This window comes from Hyla sarda, chromosome 4 (genome assembly GCF_029499605.1).
Source record: "Hyla sarda isolate aHylSar1 chromosome 4, aHylSar1.hap1, whole genome shotgun sequence".
NCBI lineage: Eukaryota > Metazoa > Chordata > Amphibia > Anura > Hylidae > Hyla > Hyla sarda.
This window is the reverse complement of record NC_079192.1, coordinates 408,419,168-408,446,551: the sequence shown is the minus strand read 5'-3', so window position 1 is coordinate 408,446,551 and position 27,384 is coordinate 408,419,168. Positions and strand designations below refer to the sequence as shown.

Below are 27,384 nucleotides of genomic sequence, written 5' to 3'. Positions count from 1 at the left end.
TAATAATAACGCTTTATTTATTGTTGTCCTTAGTGGGATTTGAACCCAAGTCCCCAGCACTGCAAGGCAGCAGTGCTAACCACTGAGCCACCATGCTGCCCTTAGCATACATCTGCTAATCAGAGATGTCAGCAGAGAGCCCTGTGTTCCAAAAAGAAAGGAATTTCCTCTGTAGCATTCAGCAGCTAATAAGTACTGGAAGGATTAAGATTTTTTTTTTTAATAGAAGTAATTTACACATATGTTTAACTTTCTGCCACCAGTTGATTTAAAAGAAAAAAGGTTTTCACCGGAGTACCCCTTTTTAATCAGTTCCCGGAGCGTGTTCACTCCGGGTCTGATTACTACCGATCACGGGGATGGAGCATTGTCACGTCAAGGCTCCACCCCCGTGTGATGTCACGCTCCGCTCCCCTCAATGCAAGCCTATGGGAGGGGGCGTGTCACGCCCCCTCCCATAGGCTTGCATTGAGGGGAGCGGAGCGTGATGACACACGGGGGCGGAGCCTTGACGTCACAATGCTCCGGCCCCGTTATCGACAGTAATCAGACACGAAGCAACCACGCTCCAGGGACTGAGTTTAACAGGGTGCGGCCTGCAAGATCACGGGGGTCCCCAGCGTCGGGACCCCCGCGACCAGGCATCTTATCCCCTATCCTTTGGATAGGGGATAAGATGTCTAAGCGCCGGAGTACCCCTTTAATTTTCCACCTACAGATCCATATTAGGGCTTGTTTTATTTGCACTTGCACCACCAACTTTATAAGGACACCATTTTACCACCAAATTTACAGTGAAGCAAAAAATAAATAAAAAATTGTTTGTTGGACATTTAAAACGACTCGCCATTTATTGCAACTTGGGCAAAAATGACGCATTATCTTTATTCTGTAGATCCATACAATTACGACGATACCCAATTTATATAGGCTTTATTTTATTTTACTACTTTTAAAAATGAGTTGTCTTACAATTGTCCTCTTCGGACCCCTATAACTCTTTTATTTTTCCATATATAGGGCTGTATGAGGGTCATTTTTTTGGCCCCATGATCTGTGGTTTTTCGGTACCATTTTTATTTTGATAATTTTTTTTTTTTTTTTTTTCTGGTATTTGAAAAAACCCAAAAATCGTCAATTCTGATATTTGTTCCCGTTTACGCCATTTATTGTGCGGTTTTAATAACATTATGTTTTAATAGTTGCGCATGCGGCTATACCATGTATGTTTTATGCCTATTTATAAAAAAAATTTTTTTTTACATAATTTTATTTTTTAAATAGGAAAGAGAGATTTAAACTTTTATTAGGAGAGGGGCCTAGTCACATTTGTTAAAGGGGTATTCCAGGAAAAAACTTCATATATACATACATATATATATATATATATATGTGTGTGTGTATATATGTATATAATCAACTGGCTCCAGAAAGTTAAACAGATTTGTAAATTACTTCTATTAAAAAATATCTTAATCCTTTCAGTACTTATGAGCTTCTGAAGTTAAGGTTGTTCTTTTCTGTCTAAATCCTCTCTGATTACACCTGTCTCGGGGAAACGCCCAGTTTAGAAGCAAATCCCCATAGCAAACCTCTTCTAAACTGGGCGTTTCCCGAGACACGTGTCATCAGAGAGGATGTAGACAGAAAAGAACAACCTTAACTTCAGAAGCTCATAAGTACTGAAAGGATTAAGATATTTTTTAATAGAAGTAATTTACAAATCTGTTTAACTTTCTGGAGCCAGTTGAGATATATATAAAAAGTTTTTTCCTGGAATAGCCCTTTAACTTTTTTTCACATTTCACTCACAATTTTTTAGTCCCATGGGAGACTATTACATGAAATTTTTTGGTTTTGTACACTGAACAATGCTCTCCTATAGCACAGCATTGATCAGTGTTATCCTGTGCTTCCTGCACTGTTGGAGCGCAGATCGGACAGGACTTAGGCAGGTAGGGACCCTCCACCCAACCTCTCAGCTGATCGGAACCCTGTGATTTTTGTCGCAGAGGCATCACAATCAGCTTCTCTGAGCTACCAGCAATATTGTTTAATTGTTTTAGATGCCGCCATCAACTTGTGGTTTTTAAAGGGTTAAAACCGGACATCGACCTGATTGGTGATGTCCATCATTAGCCACGGGTCACATTTGTGCTGTTTCCAAGGCTATAATGCTTGCTGTCAGTGACCTGTCCTGATCATGTCAGTGACCTGTCCTGATACACTGTAACGAGCCCCTCATCTGTGGGAGCAGGACAGGTTGTCAGCTTCTGGATGTGAATGATGAAAGTTCTCCTTCACTGACAGGAAGCAGAGGATTAGATGACGGTGGTGGTAATATTCTAACGCCCCAGCACTGATATAACCTCCAGACATTACATCATATGTGACTGATACAGGGGGGCAAAAAAGTATTTAGTCAGCCACCAATTGTACAAGTTCTCCCCCTTATATAGATGAGAGAGGCTGTAATCTCAATCATAGGTTATAACCTCAACTATGAGAGACAGTATGGGGGGGGGGGGGGAATCCATAAAATCACATTGTCATATTTTGAAAGAATTTATTTGCAAATTATGGTGGAAAAGAAGTATTTAGTCAATAACAAAAGTTCATCTCAATACTTTGTTATATCCCTTTGTTGGCAATGACAGAGGTCAAAGGTTTTCTGTAAGTCTTCACAAGGTTTTCACTAGGGAGGATCCCAGGACAGGCAGGGGGAGAGAAGCGAGCGGCGGTCTCTGGGGGGGGGGGGGGGGGGGAATAAACAGCCGATAACTTATACCGGAATATCAGTATAAGTTATCGGCTATCGGCCCTAACCTCCACAGATTATCGGTGTCGACCCTAAAAAAAAATCGATATCGGTCGATCCCTAGTTTTCACACACAGTTGCTGGTATTCTGGCCCATTCCTCCATGCAGATCTCCTCTAGAGCAGTGATGTTTTGAGGCTGTCACGGGGCAACACGGACTTTCAACTCCCTCCAAAGGTTTTCTATGGGGTTGAGATGTGGAGACTTGCTAGGCCACTCCAGGACCTTGAAATGCTTATTACGAAGCCACTCCTTCATTGCCCGGGTGGTGTGTTTGGGATCATTGTCATGCTGAAAGACCCAGCCACGTTTCATCTTCAATGCCCTTGCTGATGGAAGGAGGTTTTCACCCAAAATCTCACGATACATGGCCCCATTCATTCTTTCCTTTACACAAACCAGTTGTCCTGGTCCCTTAGCAGAAAAACAGCCCCAAAGTGTGATGTTTCCACCCCCATGCTTCACAGTAGGTATAGTGTTCTTTGGATATAACTCAGCATTCTTTCTCCTCCAAACACAACGAGTTGAGTTTTTACCGAAAAGTTCTACTTTGGTTTCATCTGACCATATGACATTCTCCCAATCCTCTACTGGATCATCCAAATTCTCTCTAGCAAACTTCAGACTTGCCCGGACATGTACTGGCTTAAGCAGGGGGGACACGTCTGGCACTGCATGATTTGTGGCATAGTGTGTTACTGATGGTAGTCTTTGTTACTTTGGTCCCAGCTCTCTGCAGGTCATTCATTAGGTCCCCCCCATGTATTTCTGGGATTTTTTCTCACTGTTCTTGTGATCATTTTGACACCATGGGGTGAGATCTTGTGTGGAGCCCCAGATGGAGGGAGATTATCAATGGTCTTGTATGTTTTCCATTTTCTAATCATTGAATTCTTCACACCAAGCTGCTTGCCTATTGCAGATTCAGTCTTCCCAGCCTGGTGCAGGTCTACAATTTTTGTTTCTGGTGTCCTTCGACAGCTCTTTGGTCTTGGCCATAGTAGAGTTTGGAATGTGACTGTTTGAGGTTGTGGACAGGTGTCTTTTATACTGATAACAAGCTCAAACAGGAGCCATTAATACAGGTAACGAGTGGAGGACAGAGGAGACTCTTAAAGAAGAAGTTACAGGTCTGTGAGAGTCAGATATCATACTTGTTTGTTATTGACCAAATACTTATTTTCCACCATAATTTGCAAATAAATTCTTTAAAAATCAGACAATGTGATTTTATGGATTTTTTTCTCATTCTGTCTCTCATAGTTGAGGTTATAACCTATGATGAAAATTACAGCTTCTCTCATCTATATAAGGGGGAGAACTTGCACAATTGGTGACTGACTAAATACTTTTTTTCCCCACTGTATCATCCGCTCCTCTTATAAGGCTCCAGTACTGATATAACCCCCAGACATTACATCATATGTGACTGATATCAGCTGCTCCAATACTAACATAACTGTCTACTTCTTCAGTTAATGGCAGCCTTGGCCACCATCGGACCCCCGAACCCCCGTGCGGACCCCGAGTGTTGCAGCATTCTGCATGGCCTGGTGGCCGCAGTGGAAGCTTTGTGTAAGATTACAGATTATCAGCACGAGTCGCGGACCGAGCTGATGGAGAACGCGGATCGGGTGGCGAACAGAGGACGGATCATATGTCTGACCAATGCTAAGAGGTAACGCCGCCCCCTAGAGACAAAAGCGGTCACTGCAGATACGTATCATTCTGTCTTTTCTCTGTCGGCCATTGGGGGGAACAGTCATGCAAAACTACAACTCCCAGCATGCCCGGACAGCCGAAGGCTGTCCGGGCATGCTGAAAGTTGTAGTTTTGCAACTGCTGGAGGCACCCTGGTTGGGAAACGCTGCCTTATACCATGTGTCTCTTTCCAGTGATTACTCATTTTACCCCAAAATCTATTTTGAAAAAATAAAAATAATTCGGTGAAAATGACACCTTATATTACGATACCCACTTTATATAACTTTTTTTGTTTTATTTTACTACTTAAAAATTACATAATTTTATGTAAATAAATAAATATAAGTAAATAAGTAAAATAAAAAATAATATTTTTTTTTTTAAATGAATCAGTATGTTTAAATTGCCTCTTCTGACCCCTATATTTTTCCACATACAAGTGATGTACAATGGCGTAGTTTTTACCGGTACTGTGGTTGTTTTGATTGGACTTTTTTCATCTTTTAAAAAAAAAATTTTTTTTTACGCTTATGCCATTGACCTTGCGGCTTCATTAAAGGGGTACTCCGGTGGAAAACTTTTTTTAATTTTTAATCAACTGGTGCCAGAAAGTTAAACAGATTTGTAAATGACTTTTATTAAAAAAAATCTTAATCCTTCCAGTACTTATTAGCTGCTAAATACTACAGAGGAAATTCTTTTCTTTTTGGAACACAGAGCTCTCTGCTGACATCATGGCCACAGTGCTCGCTGCTGACATCTCTGTCCATTTTAAGAACTGTCCAGAGTAGGAGAAAATCCCCATAGAAAACATATGCTGCTCTGGACAGTTCCTAAAATGGACAGAGATGTCAGCAGAGAGCACTGTGGTCATGATGTCAGCAGAGAGCTCTGTGTTCAAAAAAGAAAATAATTTCCTCTGTAGTATTCAGCAGCTAATAAGTACCGGAAGGATTAAGATTTTTTAATAGAAGTAATTTACAAATCTGAATTCGAGTAGAACACAGACATGGTGCACATCTACAATCTTGTACAATGATCTGATTGCTTCTCAGCACAATATCAAAAACTAACAGGTTGTTATTATACATTTTTGATCAAAAAGTACAAGCCCACTCGCCACGTCAAGGCCACCTATTCAGAGTGGGTCCCTAACGTCCCTAGCATAAAATGGCGCAGCACCGAGCGGCGACCACCACTGCCGCGACACAGGTGTTCGTGGGGGGGGGGGGGGGAAGCGACCCACTGGCAGAGCGGCCCCAATGCCTCTCAAACCAGTCTATGGGCCCCGCACCCATATAGGTGGTAAACCTATATAGGTGGTAATTAGCCACACTAGGGCCATTTCACTCCTAGCAGCCTCCCAGTCTGACTGGGAGAGCAAGGTAAGTGAGCGATTACACCTTGTTCACACTGGTGTGGTGCGGGGCGGCGTCCGTTGCTGCCGTGGCGCTGTGTCTGCGGGTGGGTGCGGCCCATAGACTGGTTTGAGTGGCATTGGGGCCGCTCTGCCAGTGGGTCGCTCCCCCCCCCCCCCCCCCCCGTGGGCATCTGTGTCGCGGTGGTGGTGGTCGCCGCTCGGTGCTGCGCCATTTTATGCTAGGGACGTTAGGGACCCACTCTGGATAGGTGGCCTTGACGTGGCGAGTGGGCTTGTACTTTTTGATCAAAAATGTATAATAACAACCTGTTAGTTTTTGATATTATGCTGAGAAGCATCAGATCATTATACAAGATTGTAGATGTGCGCTATGTCTGTATTCTACTCGAATTTAATTTACAAATCTGTTTAACATTCTGGCACCAGTTGATTAAAAAAAAAAAAAGGTTTCCACCGGAGTACCCCTTTAAGGATATATTTTAATAGATCGTCACTGCAGAGCCATATCATTCTGTCTTTTCTCTGTCGGCCATTGGGGAGCAGTCATGCAAAACTACAACTCCCAGCATGCCCGGACAGCCTTAGGCTGTCCGGGCATGCTGGGAGTTGTAGTTTTGCAACAGCTGGAGGCACCCTGTTTGGGAAACTCTGCCTTATACCATGTGTCTCTTTCCAGTGACAGTCACGTTCAGATGTTGGAGGACTGTGTCAGCGAGACCATTCATGAACACAACAAGCTGGCGGCCGGATCAGACCAGTAAGTCGTCTCCGCACTCTATGTACCCGCTATATACACGCACCGGAGATGGCGGTTACTAACCATTATCGGTGTCTGCCCACAGACTCATGCAGATCCAGAAGTGTGAACTGGTGCTAATTCACACCTATCCGGTCGGGGACGAAAGCCTCGTGTCAGATCGCCCCAAAAAAGAGGTGAGTCCAGACTGAGCATAAAATGGAGGGGATTGGGTATGAAATGGGGAGAAATTAGATATAGATATATATATATATATATATATATATATATAATATAATCAACTGGTGCCAGAAAGTTAAACAGATTTGTAAATTACTTCTATATAAAAATCTTAATCCGTCCAGTACTTATCAGCTGCTGAAGTTGAGTTGTTCTTTTCTGTCTGACCACAGTGCTCTCTGCTGACACCTCTGTCTGTCTCAGGAACTTTCCAGAGTAGGAGAAAATCCTCATAGCAAATCTCTCCTGCTCTGGACAGTTCCTGAGACAGACAGAGATGTCAGCAGAGAGCACTGTGGTCAGACAGAAAAGAACAACACAACTTCAGCAGCTGATAAGTACTGGAAGGATTAAGATTTTTTTATAGAAGTAATTTACAAATCTGTTTAACATTCTGAAGCCAGTTGATGGAATACCCCTTTAATTTCTCCTCTGCATTTCACGACCCTCGTATAGCATAGTCTGCACACTCTCCGGCATTGTCACTTAGTTACATACAGTCATGGCTGTAAATGTTGGAAAATGAAGTATTTATCACAGAAAAGGATTGCAGTAACACAGGTTTTGCTATACACATGTTTATTCCCTTTGTGTGTATTGGAACTAAACCAAAAAAGGAGGAAAAAAACCAAATTGGACATAATGTCACCAAACTGCAAAAATGGGCTGGACAAAATTATTGGCACCCTTAACTTAATATTTGGTTTCACACCCTTTGGAAAAAATAACAGAAATCTGTCTCTTCCTATAACCATCAATAAGCTTCTTACACCTCTCAGCCGGAATGTTGGACTCTTCCTTTACAAACTGCTCCAGGTCTCTTATTGGAAGACGCCTTTTCCCAACAGTAATTATAAGATCTCTCCACAGGTGATCAATGGGATTTAGATCTGGACTCATTGCTGACACTTCAGAACTCTCCAGCGCTTTGTTGTCATCCATTTCTGGGGCTTTGTGACGTATGTTTGGGGTCATTGTCCTGCTGGAAGACCCAAGATCTTGGACACAAACCCAGCTTTCTGACACTGGGCTGTACAGTGTGACCCAAAATCCGTTAGTAATCCTCAGATTTCATGATGCCTTGTACACATTTAAGGCCCCCAGTGCCAGAGGCAGCAAAACAACCCAAAACATCATTGACCTCCACCATATGTCACTGTAGGTACTGGGTTCTTTTCTTTGTAGGCCTCATTCCGTTTTCGGTAAACAGTAGAATGATGAGCTTTACCAAAAAGCTCTATCTTGGTCTCATCTGGCCACAAGACGTTTTCCCAGAAGGATTTTGGTTACTCAAGGTCATTTTGGTAAAATGTAGTCTTGCTTTTTTATGTCTCTGTGTCAGCAGTGGGGTCCTCCTGGGTCTCCTCCATAGTGGGGTCCTCCTGGGTCTCCTCCATAGTGGGGTCCTCCTGGGTCTCCTCCATAGTGGGGTCCTCCTGGGTCTCCTCCATAGTGGGGTCCTCCTGGGTCTCCTCCATAGTGGGGTCCTCCTGGGTCTCCTCCATAGCGTTTCATTTCATTTAAATGTTGACGGATAGTTCGTGCTGACACTGATGCTCCCTGAGCCTGCAGGACAGCTTGAATATCTTTGGAACTTGTTTGGGGCTGCTTATCCACTATCCAGACTATCCTGCGTTGACACCTTTCATCAATTTTTCTCTTCCGTCCACGCCCAGGGAGATTATCTACAGAGCCATGGGTTGTAAACTTCTTGATAATGTTGTGCACTGTGGACAAAGGCAAATCTAGATCTCTGGAGATGGACTTGTAACCTTGAGATTGTTGATATTTTTCCACAATTTTGGTTCTCAAGTCCTCAGACAGTTCTCTTCTGCTATTTCTGTTGTCCATGCTTAGTGTGGCACACACAGACACACAATGCAAAGACTAAGTGAACTTCTCTCCTTTTTTATCTGCTGTCATATTTTTATATTGCCCACACCTGTTACTTGCCCCAGGTGAGTTTAAAGGAGCATCACATGCTTATTTTTCTACAACTTTGAAAGGGTGCCAATAATTTTGTCCAGCCCATTTTTGGAGTTTGGTGACATTATGTCCATTTAGCTTTTTTTTCCTCCTTTTTTGGTTTAGTTTCAATACACACAAAGGGAATAAACGTGTGTATAGCAAAACATGTGTTACTGAAAATACTTAATTTTCTTGAAAAATTTCAGGGGTGTCAACATTTACGGCCATGACTGTATATGGGTGCTTGTTTTAGGTGCCACCAATTGTACTTTGTCATCAGTCATTTTACCCCAAAATCTATTGTGAAAAAAATAAATTAAAAAAAATCAGTGAAAATGACACCTTTTATATTACGATATCCACTTTTTTTTTTATAGCTTTTTGTTTTATTTTACTACCTAAAAATTACAGAATTTTGTGGGAAAAAAAAATAAGTAAATAATTTTTAAAATGTAAATGTTTTTATTATATTAGGAGAAGGGCTTAATATATAATTTATTTTATTTATTATTTTTTTTTTAATTAATTTCATTTTTTATATTTTTTTTGTCTCCATGGGACAGTGTTTTCCAAACAGTGTGTCTCCAGTTGTTGTAAAACTACATAGGCTGTCCGGGCAGGCTTAGAGTTTTAGTTTTGCAACATCTGGAGGCACAGTAGTTGAAAAACGCTGCTATAGGGACTACTTCTGCTTGCAATCTTTTGATTGCAGACACTGATCAATGTTGCCAGAGCGCAACATTGATCAGTGTTATCGGCACTACATTACGGAGTGCCGATCGCACGGAGGCAGGTACAACTCTGCGCCGTCCTCTCAGCTGAATGGGACACATGAGGTCCCGATCAGCCAAACTGAGCTACCAGCACTTGTTTCAGGTATTTTAGAAGCCACAATCAACTTTGATTGCGGCATCTAAAGGGTTATTGCTGGACCAGATCAGTGGTGTGGTGTGAGATTTGTTCATAGACTTATAATGGAGCAACGAGAAAAAGTTTGCGCTTACCCACACTTGTTCCTGATTGATGGGGGTCTCGGCACCACTGATAAAATTCTGACCGATAAAAATGGTTTCAACATCGCTCTATGAAATGTAAAAATTTGTTAATTAAAAAAAAAAATAATATATATATATATATATATATATATATATATATATATATATATATATATATATATATAAATAAGTATATATATATATATATATATATATATATATATATATATATATATATATATATATAATATAATTTTTCTTTTTTTTATTGACACTTTTTGAACACAATTTATCCCCTATCCACAGCGTGGGGGATAAGTGTCTGATCACAGGGGTCCCAGAGATCGCAAGCAACCCAAGCGATTTAAACATTTATCCCCCATCCAGTCCCCTTCTTCCAAGACGAGCCGTTGAGACAAAGGGACCCTGTCGCCCTTTGTCAGCCAGTGATTGTTAAACTGTGCAAGATATGGAAACTGGGCCCGGCTTCCAGCTGACTGTCAATCAAACGAACACTCTGACCCCGTCGGATTGCTAGAATGAACCTGGAGAAGCAAACGGCTGAGACCTTCTTCTCTTCCCGCTCTCGGTGCCAGTGGCTTAGACAGTCCCATAGACTTGCATTGTAAGGTCGTCTGTCTCGGTCATGTGACACTGACCCGGGAGACAATGGGGGGAGATTTACCAAAACCTGTGTAGAGGTAAAGTTGACCATAGCAACCAATCAGATCGCTTCTTTTTCATTTTTGAGAGGCCCTTTTAAAAAATAAAAGAAGAAATCTGGTTGCTATGGGCAACTGGTCAACATTACCTCTACACATCAGACATAAATGTCCCCTGATGTGCTTAAAGGGGTACTCCAGTGGAAAACTTTTTTTATGAACTGGTGCCAGAAAGTTAAACAGATTTGTAAATTATTTAAACAGTAGCCAACCCCTCAAAGTTAGCATCAGTTACCTGATACAAAGATGAAAAATTATAATAATAAAAACTGGATCGTGCTTCAATTATAATATGAAAATGTACATTTATTACACAATTTAAAATATATAATTTTTTATCAGTATATCCTCAAAGCACAGGGCCCTTTTGCCGAGGGAATTAAAATATAAAAATAAGATAAAACAACAATCACCGATAGCTTGCATGGAAAAATTGACAATTTAATGTCCCTTTTGATGGTCCGGCCTCCGGTAATCCGGAAAATGAGCTCAAGTCCTATAAATGATGTACCGTATTTTTCGTCCTATAGGACGCACCGGCGTATAAGACGCACCCAATTTTTAGGGGCAAAATCTTAAAAAATAAAGATTTTGAACCCAATAGTGGTCTTCAACCTGCGGTCCTCCAGATGTTGCAAAACTTCAACTCCCAGCATGCCCGGACAGCCGTTGGCTGTCCGGGCATGCTGGGAGTTGTAGTTTTACAACATCTGGAGGTCCGAAGATTGAAGACCACTGCAGGAGGAGGTAATACTCACGTGTCCCCGCCGCTCCGGACCCGTCACCGCTGCCCTGGATGTCGCTCCATCGCTGTCACCGTGTCCCCGTCGTTCCGGAACGTCTCTGCTGCCGGCCGGGTATCCTCGCTCTCCGTCGCCGCCATCACGTCATTACGCACGCCGACGTACGTGATGACGAGGAAGGAGAGCGCCGGCCATACAGGGGATCCCGGCACGGAGCAGACACCAAGGAGGCAGGTAAGGTCCCTCCCGGTGTCCTGTAAGCACTAACCCGGCTATTCAGTCGGGCTGTTCGGGACCGCCGCGGTGAAATCGCGGCGGTCCCGAACAGCCCGACTGAACAGCCGGGTTAGTGTCACTTTCCCTTCAGACGCGGCGGTCAGCTTTGATCGCCGCGTCTGAAGGGTTAATACAGGGCATCACCGCGATCGGTGATGTCCTGTATTAGCCGCGGGTCCCGGCCGTTGATGGCCGCAGGGACCGCCGCGATAGGTGTGTATTCGCCGTATAAGACGCACCGACTTTTTCCCCCCAGTTTTGGGGAAGAAAAAGTGCGTCTTATACGGCGAAAAATACGGTAGTTCCTAAAGTAGGTAGGTAAGATATATTATAATTACCAGTCTGCAATAAAACCCGATATTAGGTCACCTGGAGTTATATTGTGAGGTCCGCACTTTTGAGATGGTACCAGACGTTGATACGTGTCTTAGCGGCGGTCCGCCTGCCACAGACCAGTTGGAAAGATAGCCGCTCGCTGTAGGTGGTAAGTCAGCAGAGTAACGGGTGCGGGCCTCAGGAAAACTCAGTTGTAGGTGACGTCACAGGCGCTTGGCAGCGCTGCCTGGGGGATGGTCTCAGGAGCAATATGCTGGTTTGCAGTACTGGATCGGAGGTCACCGGTGGATAGTCAGGTATCGGTGGTGTAGAATAAACCTAGACGCGTTTCAGGGCTCTCATATGTTTTAAACACGGCCCTTTCCTCAGTAGGCTTGTATGTCTCTTTGAAGCAAAAGATCCTTTATATATTTGTCCGGTCACAATCAGGTAAATTGCATAAAGGTGATACTTGTGATAACCAAAAGACTTGAGAAGGATCGCTACAGAAGGGTTTGATATATAAAACCCAAACTGGTGTCGGCATTAACCAATGGGTCAGTAAATGCTTGTATCGCATTGTGTGCATTGATTTTAACAGCAATATACTCAAAACTTTCAAAAAAAAAATGTATATAGTCACAGTGTTGGGAACAACTAATTGTATCTTATAGCTGCATAAAGATTACACAAAACAGTAATAAAAATAATCATCTTATCTGATACAGCAGCAGATTGTAATCGCATCACCGCTGCCGTATCGTGTGACGAGGTATTTACACTCGGGATATGAATAGCAACAGCATATAAATGACAAATAATCACAGTATTAAAGGCGTCTAAATGTATCCTATAGCTGCATAGAGGTTATATAGAACAGTGATAGAAATAATAACCTTACCTGATGCGGCAGCAAACTGAAATCGCATCTTTGCTGTCGCATCATGTGAATAGGTATTTGCACTCGGAATAGCAACAACAATCATGGCATCCTAATAAACAGTAAATAAACCTGAATGTTAATAAAATAAATACAAAAAATAAAAGAAAAATAGAAAATAGATTAAAAAAAAGTAATACTATGTGTAAGCATAAAATAAATAAAAAATGAATAAAAATAAGAATGAAAATAAAATTTAAAAATAAAACAAAAAATTAAATAAAAATCATAAATTGCTGATAGACCTGAAAAACATTATTTTTATACATTCGAGAATTGGTACAGATATAACATTCCAGAATGGGACTCTTGATGGAAGACAAAATGTAGGGGACATGGAGGACTGCAGGGGCCATCCCCGGGGTGAAATGAAAGGGGAGGGAATCTGGAGGCCTGCAAGGCCCCTACCAAAAAAAAAAAAAACAATTCAAAAGTGGAATTAAGTCCATTAGGTTCCAATGAGTCAAACTCATAGATTTTCTTACTCTCTGCTCTAGACGTCCTTACAATCAAACTCCCTCCTCTCCAATCTTTTTTTTTTTTTTTTATCCTCTGGATGCCGATATAGGAGAAATGTTTTAAATCTTTATTGTGAATATTAATGAAATGAGCCGATAAAGGGTGTTTGAGGTTACCATTTTTGATGTTCATAATGTGTTCCCCAATTCTTGGTTCTTCCTATATATTGTTTTTTACAACTGCACTCTATTATGGATATTACACCTGTAGTACTACAAGATATGTGATCTTCAATGGACCATCTAAAATCATTACTGCAAGATGTTACCTCTATTGGTTTTTTGGGGGGCCCTTTGTCTTTAAACATTTGGGGCAGAGACCACATCGGAAAAAAAACTTTTGTGCTTAGCCAGGTGTCTGATGATTTTTGATTATCTGGAGGTTTAATCGAAGGTGCCAAAGACAGCCCGAGGTTCAGAGCCTTAGTATAAACTATTGGGGGGCGTTGGGGCAGAAAAGAGCCCAATTCCTTATCTAATTTGATTTTCCCCCAATGTTTGGATATAATGTTTTCAACTTTTTTGTAATCTGTACTATATGGTAGAATTAATTTTAAGTTGTGTTCCATAGAGTCTGCCTGTGATGTTTTAGGTGCAAAAAATGTGGTTCTGTCAAGTTTTTTGACCTGGTCTAATGCATTATGTAAAATATGATCAGGGTATTTTTTTTTTCTTTAAAAAAGGTAGTAAGAGATTTAGCCTCTTCCAAAAAATCAATTTCTGACGTACAATTACGCTTTAAGCGTCTGAACTGCCCTTTTGGCACATTCATGAGCCATCTTGGTAAGTGGAAGCAGTCATAGCCTATATAGCTATTTTTGCTGTAGGTTTTTTGTATGTGGTACAGTTTAGTTTACCTTGCTTGATTTTAATTTCCAGGTCTAAAAAAGTGACAGATTTTGTGCTGATATGTGATGTGAAATTTAAGTGATATGTGTTGGTGTTCAGTGACCCTATAAACCCCTCCAAATCAGATAGTGCCATCCCAAACTAAAATAAAGTCATCGATATACCTTCTATTAAACCTCCAGATAATCAAAAATCATCAGACACCTGGCTAAACAGAAAAGTTTTTTTTTTCCGATGTGGTCTCTGCCCCAATTGTTTAAAGACAAAGGGCCCCCCCAAAAAACAATAGAGGTAAAATCTTGCAGTAATGATTTTAGATGGTCCATTGAAGATCACATATCTTGTAGTACTACAGGTGTAATATCCATAATAGAGTGCAGTTGTAAAAAACAATATATAGGAAGAACCAAGAATTGGGGAACACATTATGAACATCAAAAATGGTAACCTCAAACACCCTTTATCGGCTCATTTCATTAATATTCACAATAAAGATTTAAAACATTTCTCCTATATCGGCATCCAGACGATAAAAAAAAAAAGATTGGAGAGGAGGGAGTTTGATTGTAAGGACGTCTAGAGCAGAGAGTAAGAAAATCTATGAGTTTGACTCATTGGAACCTAATGGACTTAATTCCACTTTTGAATTGTTTTTTTTTTTTTTGGTAGGGGCCTTGCAGGCCTCCAGGGTCCCTCCCCTTTCATTTCACCCCGGGGATGGCCCCTGCAGTCCTCCATGTCCCCTACATTTTGTCTTCCATCAAGAGTCCTATTCTGGAATGTTATATCTGTACCAATTCTCGAATGTATAAAAATTGTTTTTCAGGTCTATCAGCAATTTATGATTTTTATTTAATTTTTAGTTTTTTATTTTTAAATTTTATTTTCATTCTTATTTTTATTCATTTTTTATTTATTTTATGCTTACACATAGCATTACTTTTTTTTAAATCTATCTTCTATTTTTATTTTTTGTATTTATTTTATTAACATTCAGGTTTATTTACTGTTTATTAGGATGCCATGATTGTTGTTGCTATTCCGAGTGCAAATACCTATTCACATGATGCGACAGCAAAGATGCGATTTCAGTTTGCTGCCGCATCAGGTAAGGTTATTATTTCTATCACTGTTCTATATAACCTCTATGCAGCTATAGGATACATTTAGACGCCTTTAATACTGTGATTATGTGTCATTTATATGCTGTTGCTATTCATATCCCGAGTGTAAATACCTCGTCACACGATACGGCAGCGGTGATGCGATTACAATCTGCTGCTGTATCAGATAAGATGATTATTTTTATTACTGTTTTGTGTAATCTTTATGCAGCTATAAGATACAATTAGTTGTTCCCAACACTGTGACTATATACATTTTTTTTGAAAGTTTTGAGTATATTGCTGTTAAAATCAATGCACACAATGCGATACAAGCATTTACTGACCCATTGGTTAATGCCGACACCAGTTTGGGTTTTATATATCAAACCCTTCTGTAGCGATCCATCTCAAGTCTTTTGGTTATCCCAAGTATCACCTTTATGCAATTTACCTGATTGTGACCGGACAAATATATAAAGGATCTTTTGCTTCAAAGACACATACAAGCCTACTGAGGAAAGGGCCGTGTTTAAAACATATGAGAGCCCTGAAACGCGTCTAGGTTTATTCTACACCACCGATACCTGACTATCCACCGGTGACCTCCGATCCAGTACTGCAAACCAGCATATTGCTCCTGAGACCATCCCCCAGGCAGCGCTGCCAAGCGCCTGTGACGTCACCTACAACTGAGTTTTCCTGAGGCCCGCACCCGTTACTCTGCTGACTTACCACCTACAGCGAGCGGCTATCTTTCCAACTGGTCTGTGGCAGGCGGACCGCCGCTAAGACACATGCCAGCGTCTGGTACCATCTCAAAAGTGCGGACCTCACAATATAACTCCAGGTGACCTAATATCGGGTTTTATTGCAGACTGGTAATTATAATATATCTTACCTACCTACTTTGGAATCTACATCATTTATAGGACTTGAGCTCATTTTCCGGATTACCGGAGGCCGGACCATCAAAAGGGACATTAAATTGTCAATTGTTCCATGCAAGCTATCGGTGATTGTTGTTTTATCTTATTTTTATATTTTAATTCCCTCGGCAAAAGGGCCCTGTGCTTTGAGGATATACTGATAAAAAATTATATATTTTAAATTGTGTAATAAATGTACATTTTCATATTATAATTGAAGCACGATCCAGTTTTTATTATTATAATTTTTCATCTTTGTATCCGGTAACTGATGCTAACTTTAAGGGGTTGGCTACTGTTTAAACAATTTCTCTGCTACTTTCTAACACCAGGTGTAGGTGTATAGCCCTCTTACCTCGGTTAGCTAATTGTGAGCTGCACATCCCCAATTTCTTTTTTACAGATTTGTAAATTACTTCTATAAAAAAAAAAAAAGTATTAATCCTTCCAGTACTTATTAGCAGCTGTATGCTACAGAGGAAATTATTTTCTTTTTGAATTTCTTTTTTCGTCTTGTCCACAGTGCTCTCTGCTGACACCTGATGCCGGTCTCAGGAACTGTCCAGAGCAGGAGAGAATCCCCATAGCAAACCTATCCTGCTCTGGACAGTTCCTGACACTGACAGAGGTGTCAGCAGAGAGCACTGTGGACGAGACGAAAAAAGAAATTCAAAAAGAAAATAATTTCCTCTGTAGCATACAGCTGCTAATAAGTACTGGAAAGATTAAGATTTTTAAATTGAAGTAATTTACAAATCTGTTAAACTTTCTGGCACCAGTTAATTTAAAAAAAAAAAGAAATACATTTTTAAAAAAACCACCGGAGTACCCCTTTAACGCGCTCTGCCTCCAGCTTGTTTTAGCAACCAAAACAATATTTCTACGTCTTTTTTTTATTTTATTTTTTTATATTTTTATAGATTTTCCATTTTTGACCTCTTGGGAACACGGGATGTACCCATACGCCCTGGCAGCCTGGTACTTTGTGCACCAGGACATCCAGGGGTCAAGTCCTGGGGGAAAAAAAGATGTGGGAACTCCTCCAAGGGCTGGTCCTGCTAATGGGAATGGCATTCCTGCTGTGTAAAAAGTGCAGTAACTCAGTTCCCTATGCGTTCCTGCAGGATTTGAGCCCTGAGGACATCCAGGTATATCCGGAGTCCTGTCCTGGCGAGCACAGGAGGAGCAGCGTTAGGAGCGGTAATGGCAGACCTCAGCGATCACACTGAGGCCTGGCATTAACCCTTCAGATGCCGTGATCAATAGTATTAGGGGGGGCTGACAGGGGCTTATTGGACCACTTGTGGCTCAACTGCTGGGTCCGATGAGTCAAGATGGCGTCCGAAGATCTCGCCTGCCTCCAGAGCTAATTCGGTGATCCTCTCCTATGGTTTGCCTTCTTCTGGCTTGGGAGTCTGCTCAGCATTGTTACATCAATGGTCATTTAACTGTTTAAATGCTGCGTTCAATAGCGATCTCCGCGTTCCGAGACGGGGACGTGACCTCACGGCCACACCCCCTCGTGATGTCACACCACGCACCCTCCATTCAGGTCTATGGGAAGGGGCGTGACTGCAGGGGAATGGAGGGGGCATGGCGTGACGTCACGCCCCCTCACATAGACCTGAATGGAGGGGGCGTGGCCGTGACGTCAGTTCCCAGTCTCTGAAGCGGCGCCCGACACAGAATGCTGGGGGCTGCACCGGGATCGCGGGGGTTCCCAGTAGCGGTACCCCTGCGATCATACATCTTATCCCCTATCCTTTGGATAGGGGATAAGATGTATAAACCTGGAATACCCCTTTAAAACCTTTTACATACTGGTCATCCCTGGCCCACTTGCGGACTGACCTTCCCTCCTGACCATGCTCTGTTCTCCTCTGCAGCTTTCCTCAGTTCTGACCAGCGAGGTCCACAGCGTCCGCGCCGGCCGACATCTCGCCACAAAACTGAACCATCTGGTCCAGCTTCACTTCGACCTGGCGTCCACCACCATCACCAACATCCCCATGAAGGTAAGGCCCCGCCCCTTCCTCCGGCCGCTCTTCTTCTTTTTGAAAATTATTTTCATTTTTAATTTTATTATAATTTCTTTTTTGTTTCTTTTTGTTTTTGTTTTTTTTCCCTCTCCATATCACGTTTTTCTGTTTTTTACTAGCCCACAATCAGTGTCTGTGACCAGGTTAGTGCATTTTGGAAACCGCCTCTCTCCGAGCAAAATCGGCCCCTAAAATGTGTTGCCGGATAAAACTGGCTTCCTGCTTTACATTCTATTACAGAAACATTGAGAAACCAAAGTTACCCCCCCCCCCTCCCCTGCTGGCGTGGGTCATAGCTGCGTAGAAGTCTCTGCCCTCTTGTGTACTGTGGTGTCGTCTCCGTGTGTTTTTTGCCCGTTTTTTTTCCCCTTCCATCTTGTGTAACCTCTGGTGAGATCTAACCTGTGCTCAGAAACGTATATAATGGTGTCTGCCTGGTGATATAGACAGTTACCCACAATTCCCTTTTTTAGATGTAAATTGCGCCCTACAAAGCATTTGCCCCTTTAATAAAATATATTTGTGAGTGACATCCAATATGGCTGCTGGAACCCTATGGGATGCGTTACTTATAAAAGGTTTTTTATTTGTTTCTTTTCTGGAGATTTTTTTTATTGATGATCTCTCCCCAGGTTTGACCATCAATGTTACATCCTAGGAAATTACAGATTGTTACCCGCACCAAAAAGCTGGGTCATCGACCAAACTTTTATTTTAGGGTGAAATGCTTTTTATTCTAAGATACCATTTTTCTTTACCATGGAAATTCTGGCTGAAATACAATAGTGTATTATTATTATTTTTTTTTTTTTAAATCATTAACACATTACATTACTGATCCTGAGTTATATCCTGTATTATACTCCAGAGCTGTACTCACTATTCTGCTGGTGGGGTCACTGTGTACATACATTACATTACTTATCCTGTACTGATCCTGAGTTATATCCTGTATTATACTCCAGAGCTGTACTCACTATTCTGCTGGTGGGGTCACTGTGTACATACATTACATTACTTATCCTGTACTGATCCTGAGTTATATCCTGTATTATACTCCAGAGCTGTACTCACTATTCTGCTGGTGGGGTCACTGTGTACATACATTACATTACTTATCCTGTACTGATCCTGAGTTATATCCTGTATTATACTCCAGAGCTGTACTCACTATTCTGCTGGTGAGGTCACTGTGTATATACATTACATTACTTATCCTGTACTGATCCTGAGTTATATCCTGTATTATACTCCAGAGCTGTACTCACTATTCTGCTGGTGAGGTCACTGTGTACATACATTACATTACTTATCCTGTACTGATCCTGAGTTATATCCTGTATTATACTCCAGAGCTGTACTCACTATTCTGCTGGTGAGGTCACTGTGTACATACATTACATTACTGATCCTGTACTGATCCTGAGTTATATGCTGTATTATACTCCAGAGCTGCAATCACTATTCTGCTGGTGAGGTCACTGTGTACATACATTACATTACTGATCCTGTACTGATCCTGAGTTATATCCTGTATTATACTCCAGAGCTGCAATCACTATTCTGCTGGTGAGGTCACTGTGTACATACATTACATTACTTACCCTGTACTGATCCTGAGTTACAGTCATGGCCGTAAATGTTGACACCCCTGAAGTATTTCTCACAGGAAAGGATTGCAGTAACACATGTTTATTCCCTTTGTGTGTATTGGAACTAAACCAAAAAAAGGGAGGGAAAAAGCAAATTGGACATAATGTCACCAAACTCTAAAAATGGTCTGGACACAATTATTGGCACCCTTAACTTAATATTTGGTTGCACACCCTTTGGAAAAATAACTGAAATCAGTGGCTTCCTATAACCATCAATAAGCTTCTTACACCTCTCAGCCGGAATGTCGGACCACTCTTCCTTTACAAACTGCACCAGGTCTCTTATTGGACGGCGCCTTTTCCCAACAGTAATTATAAGATCTCTCCACAGGTGATCAATGGGATTTAGATCTGGACTCATTGCTGACACTTCAGAACTCTCCAGCGCTTTGTTCCCATCCATTTCTGGGGCTTTTTGACGTATGTTTGGGGTCATTGTCCTGCTGGAAGACCCAAGATCTCGGACACAAACCCAGCTTTCTGACACTGGGCTGTACAGTGCGACCCAAAATCCATTGGTAATCCTCAGATTTCATGATGCCTTGTACACATTTAAGGCCCCCAGTGCCAGAGGCAGCAAAACAACCCAAAACATCACTGACCTCCACCATATGTCACTGTAGGTTCTGTGTTCTTTTCTTTGTAGGCCTCATTCTGTTTTCAGTAAACAGTAGAATGATTTGCTTTACCGAAAAGCTCTATCTTGGTCTCATCTGTCCACAAGACGTTTTCCAAGAAGGATTTTGGTTACTCAAGTTCATTTTGGTAAAATGTAGTCTTGCTTTTTTATGTCTCTGTGTCAGCAGTGGGGTCCTCCTGGGTCTCCTCCATAGTGGGGTCCTCCTGGGTCTCCTCCATAGTGGGGTCCTCCTGGGTCTCCTCCATAGTGGGGTCCTCCTGGGTCTCCTCCATAGTGGGGTCCTCCTGGGTCTCCTCCATAGTGGGGTCCTCCTGGGTCTCCTCCATAGTGGGGTCCTCCTGGGTCTCCTCCATAGTGGGGTCCTCCTGGGTCTCCTCCATAGTGGGGTCCTCCTGGGACTCCCCCATAGTGGGGTCCTCCTGGGTCTCCCCCATAGTGGGGTCCTCCTGGGTCTCCCCCATAGTGGGGTCATCCTGGGTCTCCTCCATAGAGGGGTCCTCCTGGGTCTCCTCCATAGTGGGGTCCTCCTGGGTCTCCTCCATAGTGTTTCATTTAATTTAAATGTTGATGGATAGTTTGCGCTGACACTGATGCTCCCTGAGCCTCCAAGACAGCTTGAATATCTTTGGAACTTGTTTGGGGCTGCTTATCCACCATCCGGACTATCCTGCGTTGACAACTTTCATCAATTTTTCTCTTCAGTCCACGCCCAGGGAGATTATCTACAGTGCCATGGGTTGTAAACTTCTTCATAATGTTGCGCACTGTGGACAAAGGCAAATCTAGATCTCTGGAGATGGACTTGTAACCTTGAGATTGTTGATATTTTTCCACAATTTTGGTTCTCAAGTCCTCAGACAGTTCTCTTCTGCAATTTCTGTTGTCCATGCTTAGTGTGGCACATACAGACACACAATGACTAAGTGAACTTCTCTCCTTTTTATCTGCTTTCAGGTGTGATTTTTATATTACCTGCACCTGTTACTTGCCTCAGGTGAGTGTAAAGGAGCATCACATGCTTGAAACAATCTTATTTTTCCACAATTTTGAAAGGGTGCCAATAATTTTGTCCAGCCCATTTTTGGAGTTTGGTGACATTATATCCAATTTTTTCCCTCCTTTTTTGGTTTAGTTCCAATACACACAATGGGAATAAACATGTGTATAGCAAAACATGTGTTACTGCAATCCTTTTCTGTGAGAAATACTTCATTTTCTAGAAAAAGTTCATGGGTGCCAACATTTATGGCCATGACTGTATATCCGGTATTATACTCCAGAGCTGTACTCTCTACCTGCTATGATGCGGTAGGTGAGTACCCGCTTGTCTTTGTTTCTTTACACACTTTCTCCTTGTACCTTAGCCAGAATTTCCCATCCTGCAGGGGGCGCAGTCACTGGTAGCAGTGGTATTGTCTGTAACCTCCCCTTACCATGGTGGGCACCACCGCTCTAATTTCCGCACATGACCCTCACAGCATCCTCCCCGATTCTCCTCCCGATTCTCCGCTCTGCGTTTCATTGCCCGTCTCTTTTTTTTTTTCTGTGTTTCCTTGTATGAAGGAAGAACAACACGCCAACACTTCCGCCAACTACGACGTGGAGCTTCTTCACCACAAGGAGGCGCACTTAGAATCTAATGGTACGTTCTGCAGGAAACGCGCTGTAGCCTCTCTAACATTTTGTGCAGTTATGTCCCATTGCTCCACGTGAACCGATATGTGCAGACACCTGTCCTGAAATACTCTGTGCTGCTCGGAAGTCTGTATCTTGCTCTTGAAGGGGTACTCTGCCGGAAAACATCTTATCCCCTATCCAAAGGATAGGGGGTAAGATGTCCGATCACGGGGGTTCTCCTCGCTTTCCAGGCCGGCAGCTGCGGTGTCCGGAACATGAAAGGTTGGAGCTTTCGTGAGGTCACGCCACTACCCCTCCATTCATGTCTATGGGAGGAGGCGTGACGGCTACTACGTAGCCGTCACGCCTCCTCCCATAGACATGAATGGAGGGGTAGTGGCGTGACCTCACAAACATGAAAGCTCCAACCTTTCATGTTCCGGACACCGCAGCTGCCGGCCCCGAGATCGAGGAGGACCCCAGTGATTGGACATCTTATCCGCTATCCAAAAGGATAAGATGTTTTTTAGCGGAGTACTCCTTTAACATCTATGACCTCCATTCCCGTCCTCATGACACTGACTCGTAAAGTCCTGTCTTCACTGACCTTGTCTTACGAGAAAACGTTTCCCCTTAAAGGGGTACTCCACCGGCCAGCGTTCGGAACATTTAGTTTCGAACACTGCGCGCGCGCTGTGGAGGGGTCGGCCACGCCCCTCGTGACTATGGAAGGGGGTGTGATGACCACCACAGCCCCCACCCATAGACTTGCATTGAGGGGGCGTGGCCTGACAGCACAAGGGGGCGTGCTGCTAGAAGGACCCTACATCTTCCACTATCGATCAGTGACCTTCACCTCGTCTCCGTTTCTTTCTCGCGTCATGACACAGGCAGCGCTGTCCTCGCAGACCTCATCACACGATCCCACTCCTTTCCCGAAATACTCTGTGCTGCTTTTAGGGACAAGGTTGTGGAATATCTGACAATTTCTCCTGCCTCTTAGGTGAAGGGCATATCGGTAACAGCAAAGAGGCCACTCTTAAAGAAACGGTCACGTTAAAATGGTGCACGCCGAGGACGAACAGCGTGGGTGAGTAGAGCGGATGGGAGGTAGAATGACCTGAAGTTTAGTCATGTGACTAGGAAGCCTTGATTCTTGTTGCCATGACAGCATTGGGCTTAATTTCTCTGTGTCTTTGCCGATTGGCTAAGACAGATCACCTGACAGGAAGTTCTTGACTCTCTTGGCCGATTGGTTATGTGTAAACCAGGGGGCGGGGCTGTGACTACCTAAATATAAAATGTTCCCTTATTTATTTTATTTGTGTTCTAAAACTTATAGGGGGAGATTTATCAAAACCCTGTCCAGAGGAGAAGCTGCTGAGTTGCCCATAGCAACCAATCAGATCACTCCTTTCATTTTTGAAAAGGCCTCTGGAAAACAAAAGGAGCAATCTGGTTGCTATGGGCAACATAGCAACTTGTCCGGTTTTGATAAATCTCCCCTCTATTTTTTAATGTTTTCTCCTTCCATAGAGCTGCATTATTGTACCGGGGCGTTCCGGATCTCACCTGTAGACGTGAACAGCCGACCGTCTTCCTGCCTCACCAACTTCCTACTAAACGGTAGGCTTAGAGTTGTTTAGTGTTATGCCCCATTAGATTAAAGGATCGGCTGATGGCGTTTTTATCGCTTGCAGGTCGGTCGGTGCTTTTGGAACAACCGCGGAAATCGGGATCCAAAGTGATCAGTCACATGCTGAGCAGTCACGGGGGCGAGATCTTCCTGCACGTCCTGAGCAGCTCCCGCTCTATCCTGGAGGATCCGCCGTCCATTAGCGAGGGCTGCGGGGGAAGGGTTACCGACTACAGGATTACGGTATGAGTTTTAAGAAAAACTTTTTAACCTAGGTTTCTCAGGTTCCTTAAAGGGGTACTCCGGTAGAAAAGGTTTTTTTGTTTTTTGTTTTTATACTCAACTGGTGCCAGAAGGTTAAACAGATTTGTAAATTACTTCTATTAAAAAATCTTAATCCTTCCAGTACTTATTAGCTGCAGAATACTACAAAGGAAATTCTTTTCTTTTTGGAACACAGAGCTCTCTGCTGACATCACAAGCACAGTGCTCTCTGCTGACGTCTCTGTCCATTTTAAGAACTGTCCAGAGTAGGAGAAAATCCTTATAGCAAACATATGCTGCTCTGGACAGTTCCTAAAATGGACAGAGATGTCAGCAAAGAGCTCTGTGCTCGTGATTTCAGCAGAGAGCTCTGTGTTCCAAAAAAGAAAAGAATTTCCTATGTAGTATTCAGCAGCTAATAAGTACTGTAAGGATTAAGATTTTTTTTTAATAGAAGTAATTTACAAATCTGTTTAACTTTGTCGCACCAGTTGATTTAAAAAAAAGTTATCCACCGGAGTACCCCTTTAAAAAGATGACATCACTGAACATCATTGCAGTGCTGTGATAAATAGAAGACCTCAGGCTCTGTGCAGCTGTCAATCAAGCTCAGTGCAGAGAAGGACTTCCTGAGTTTGGTCTCTTGCCAGGCTGGGAGGAGACCAAACTCCCTGTACTAATTGTGGCAGGGAACAGAACAGAGCCACCTATTGGCCATTTTTTCAATTACATTTTAAACATTTATGTTGATGATTTTAAAAGCAAGCAAATGGGAAAGTGTCTGCTAATTAAACAAGGAACACTATATTAAAAGTTTTGGTGACAGGTATTTTTTTAACAGATTTGTAAATTACTTCTATTTAAAAATCTTAATCCTTAGTACTTATCAGCTGCTGTATGCTTTACAGGAAGTTATTTTCTCTTTGAATTTCTTTTCTGTCTGTCCACAGTGCTCTCTGCTGACACCTCTGTCCATGTCAGGAACTGTCCAGAGCTGGAGCTGTTTGATATGGGGATTTGCTTGTTCACTGAACAGTTCCTGACATGCACAGAGAGCACTGTGGTCAGACAAAAAATAAATTCAAAGAGAAAAGAACTTCCTTTGGAGCATATAGCAGCTGATAAGTACTGGAAGGATTAAGATTTTTAGAGAGAAGCAATTTACAAATCTGTTTTAACTTTCTGGATTTAAAATGAAATCCCAATTTTTTAAAGAAATTTGGAGTGAAATAAATTAGTTTCGAATTGATTCACTGACCTCTACTTATTTGCGGTTCGGAGATGTTGACAATTCTTACATGTTATATTTATTTTATTTTAATTTTTTTCCCTTCTTCCAAAGAATTGAAACTTTTTTTTATTTTTTTCAGCCAACATGGATATGAGGGCTTGTTGTATTTTTTACACACATATACATAAATTTATAATTTTTTTTATTATGAAATCCTTGATTTTTTTTTTAACACACAGCATATTGAGGAGCAAAAAAAATTTTGTTTTTGTTTTATTAGTGTTTACTTTACAATATAGTTAAGTTTTAACTTTATTCTGTGGGTCTGTGCATTTTCTGTGACGATAATTAAAAAAAAAAAAATTTCCATATAAGTTGCAGTTTTCTTGACACCATTTTACACACAACTTTTATTTGTTCAGTATTTATCTTTTTGTGTTGGTGAGGTGCCATTCAGGCATTTTATTTATTTTATTTTTTTAGTTTTAGTTATTTATGAGATTCATTGTTAGTTTCTAGTTATATTTTTTTGTTTTTTATTTATGTATTTAACTGAACGAACAAATAGATTACTAAATTGTTTTATTTTTTATTTTTATTAATTGTTAGTGTGTGTGTGATAAAATATATATATATATATATTTTATTATTATTTTTATTAATTATTATTATTATTAGAGATGAGCGAACTTACAGTAAATTCGATTAGTCACGAACTTCTCGGCTCGGCAGTTGATGACTTTTCCTGCATAAATTAGTTCAGCTTTCAGGTGCTCCCGTGGGCTGGAAAAGGTGGATACAGTCCTAGGAAAGAGTCTCCTAGGACTGTATCCACCTTTTCCAGCCCACGGGAGCACCTGAAAGCTGAACTAATTTATGCAGGAAAAGTCATCAACTGCCGAGCCGAGAAGTTCGTGACGAATCGAATTTTACTGTAAGTTCGCTCATCTCTAATTATAATTTATAATTATAATTTATTATTATTATTATAAATTATTATTATTATTATTATTATTATTATTATTATTATTTATGATTTATTATTATAATTTATGATTTATTATTATTATAATTTATGATTATTATTATTATTATTATTTCCTGGAGGCCTTCTTCAGTCTCCCCCACCTGCCATAGAAAACCAACAAAGGGAGCCTCCTCCACTAACTAACTGCTTAGATGCAATAGACATTAGTGACTTTGGCATCTAAGTAGTTAAATTGGCAGGATTAAAGTTATCCTCTATCCTGACCACTACATTTTTAGCGATTGATGCTCTACTTATATGGAGCAATAGAAATCCGCTAACATCCTTCAGATTCATTGCTGTATACCTGGTTTTTCCACCATATATGACGGATTTCTCTTTTACATTTTAGGACTTTGGGGAGTTTATGAGAGAAAACCGCCTCATGCCTTACCTGGAGACCCGCTATAAGCTGGACGGCACGGTGGAGATACCGCTGGAGCGGGCGATGAGCCAGCTGGAGAGGCATACCCGTTACTGGCCCATGATCATCTCCCAGACCACCATATTCAACATGCAGGCGGTAAGTGTGGGGGGGGGGGGCGCAGGAACTATACAGCGGGTAGGAGGGAAAATAATGGGCGCCAATGGTGATTCCCATCTCTACTGCCACAGGTGGTGCCGCTCGCCAGCGTCATCGTGAAAGAGACCCTGACAGAGGACGACGTGCTGAACTGTCAGAAAACCATCTACAATCTGGTGGACATGGAGAGGAAGAACGACCCCCTCCCTATATCTACTGCCGGAACCAGGGGAAAGGGCCCGAAGAGGTATGGTGGCCATTGTGAGCAGTTCTTTAAAGCGGTACTCTGCCAAAAAACTGGGGATAAGATGTCTGATCCTAGGGGTCCCATCGCTGAGGATCCCCGCAATCTCCGGACCGTCAGCAGCGGTGTCTGGAACACGGAAGCTTGGAACTTTCTGTGTTGGTGATGCCACGCCTCCTCCATTCATGTCTATGGGAGGGGGCGTGACGGCTACGTAGTAGCCGTCACGCCCCCTCCCATAGACATGAATGGAGGGGTGTGGCAGCTGTAG

General features: G+C 42.0%; 1 protein-coding gene across 2 annotated transcripts in view; it reads left to right on the top strand.

Moving 5' to 3' along the window:
- The window catches only part of INTS13 (integrator complex subunit 13), a 35,807-nt gene that overhangs the window by 3,155 nt on the left and 5,268 nt on the right, over positions 1 to 27,384 (top strand). Inside the window, exons 4-14 of one of the 2 annotated variants that reach the window (XM_056517621.1) lie at positions 4,294 to 4,496; positions 6,580 to 6,660; positions 6,746 to 6,836; positions 18,124 to 18,252; positions 18,396 to 18,419; positions 22,135 to 22,213; positions 23,192 to 23,278; positions 23,725 to 23,814; positions 23,889 to 24,067; positions 26,699 to 26,869; positions 26,962 to 27,116. In XM_056517621.1, the coding sequence (XP_056373596.1) occupies positions 4,294 to 4,496; positions 6,580 to 6,660; positions 6,746 to 6,836; positions 18,124 to 18,252; positions 18,396 to 18,419; positions 22,135 to 22,213; positions 23,192 to 23,278; positions 23,725 to 23,814; positions 23,889 to 24,067; positions 26,699 to 26,869; positions 26,962 to 27,116 (1,289 nt within the window). The remainder of the gene's footprint in view (positions 1 to 4,293; positions 4,497 to 6,579; positions 6,661 to 6,745; positions 6,837 to 18,123; positions 18,253 to 18,395; positions 18,420 to 22,134; positions 22,214 to 23,191; positions 23,279 to 23,724; positions 23,815 to 23,888; positions 24,068 to 26,698; positions 26,870 to 26,961; positions 27,117 to 27,384) is intronic. The other variant, XM_056517622.1, reaches the window with a different exon arrangement.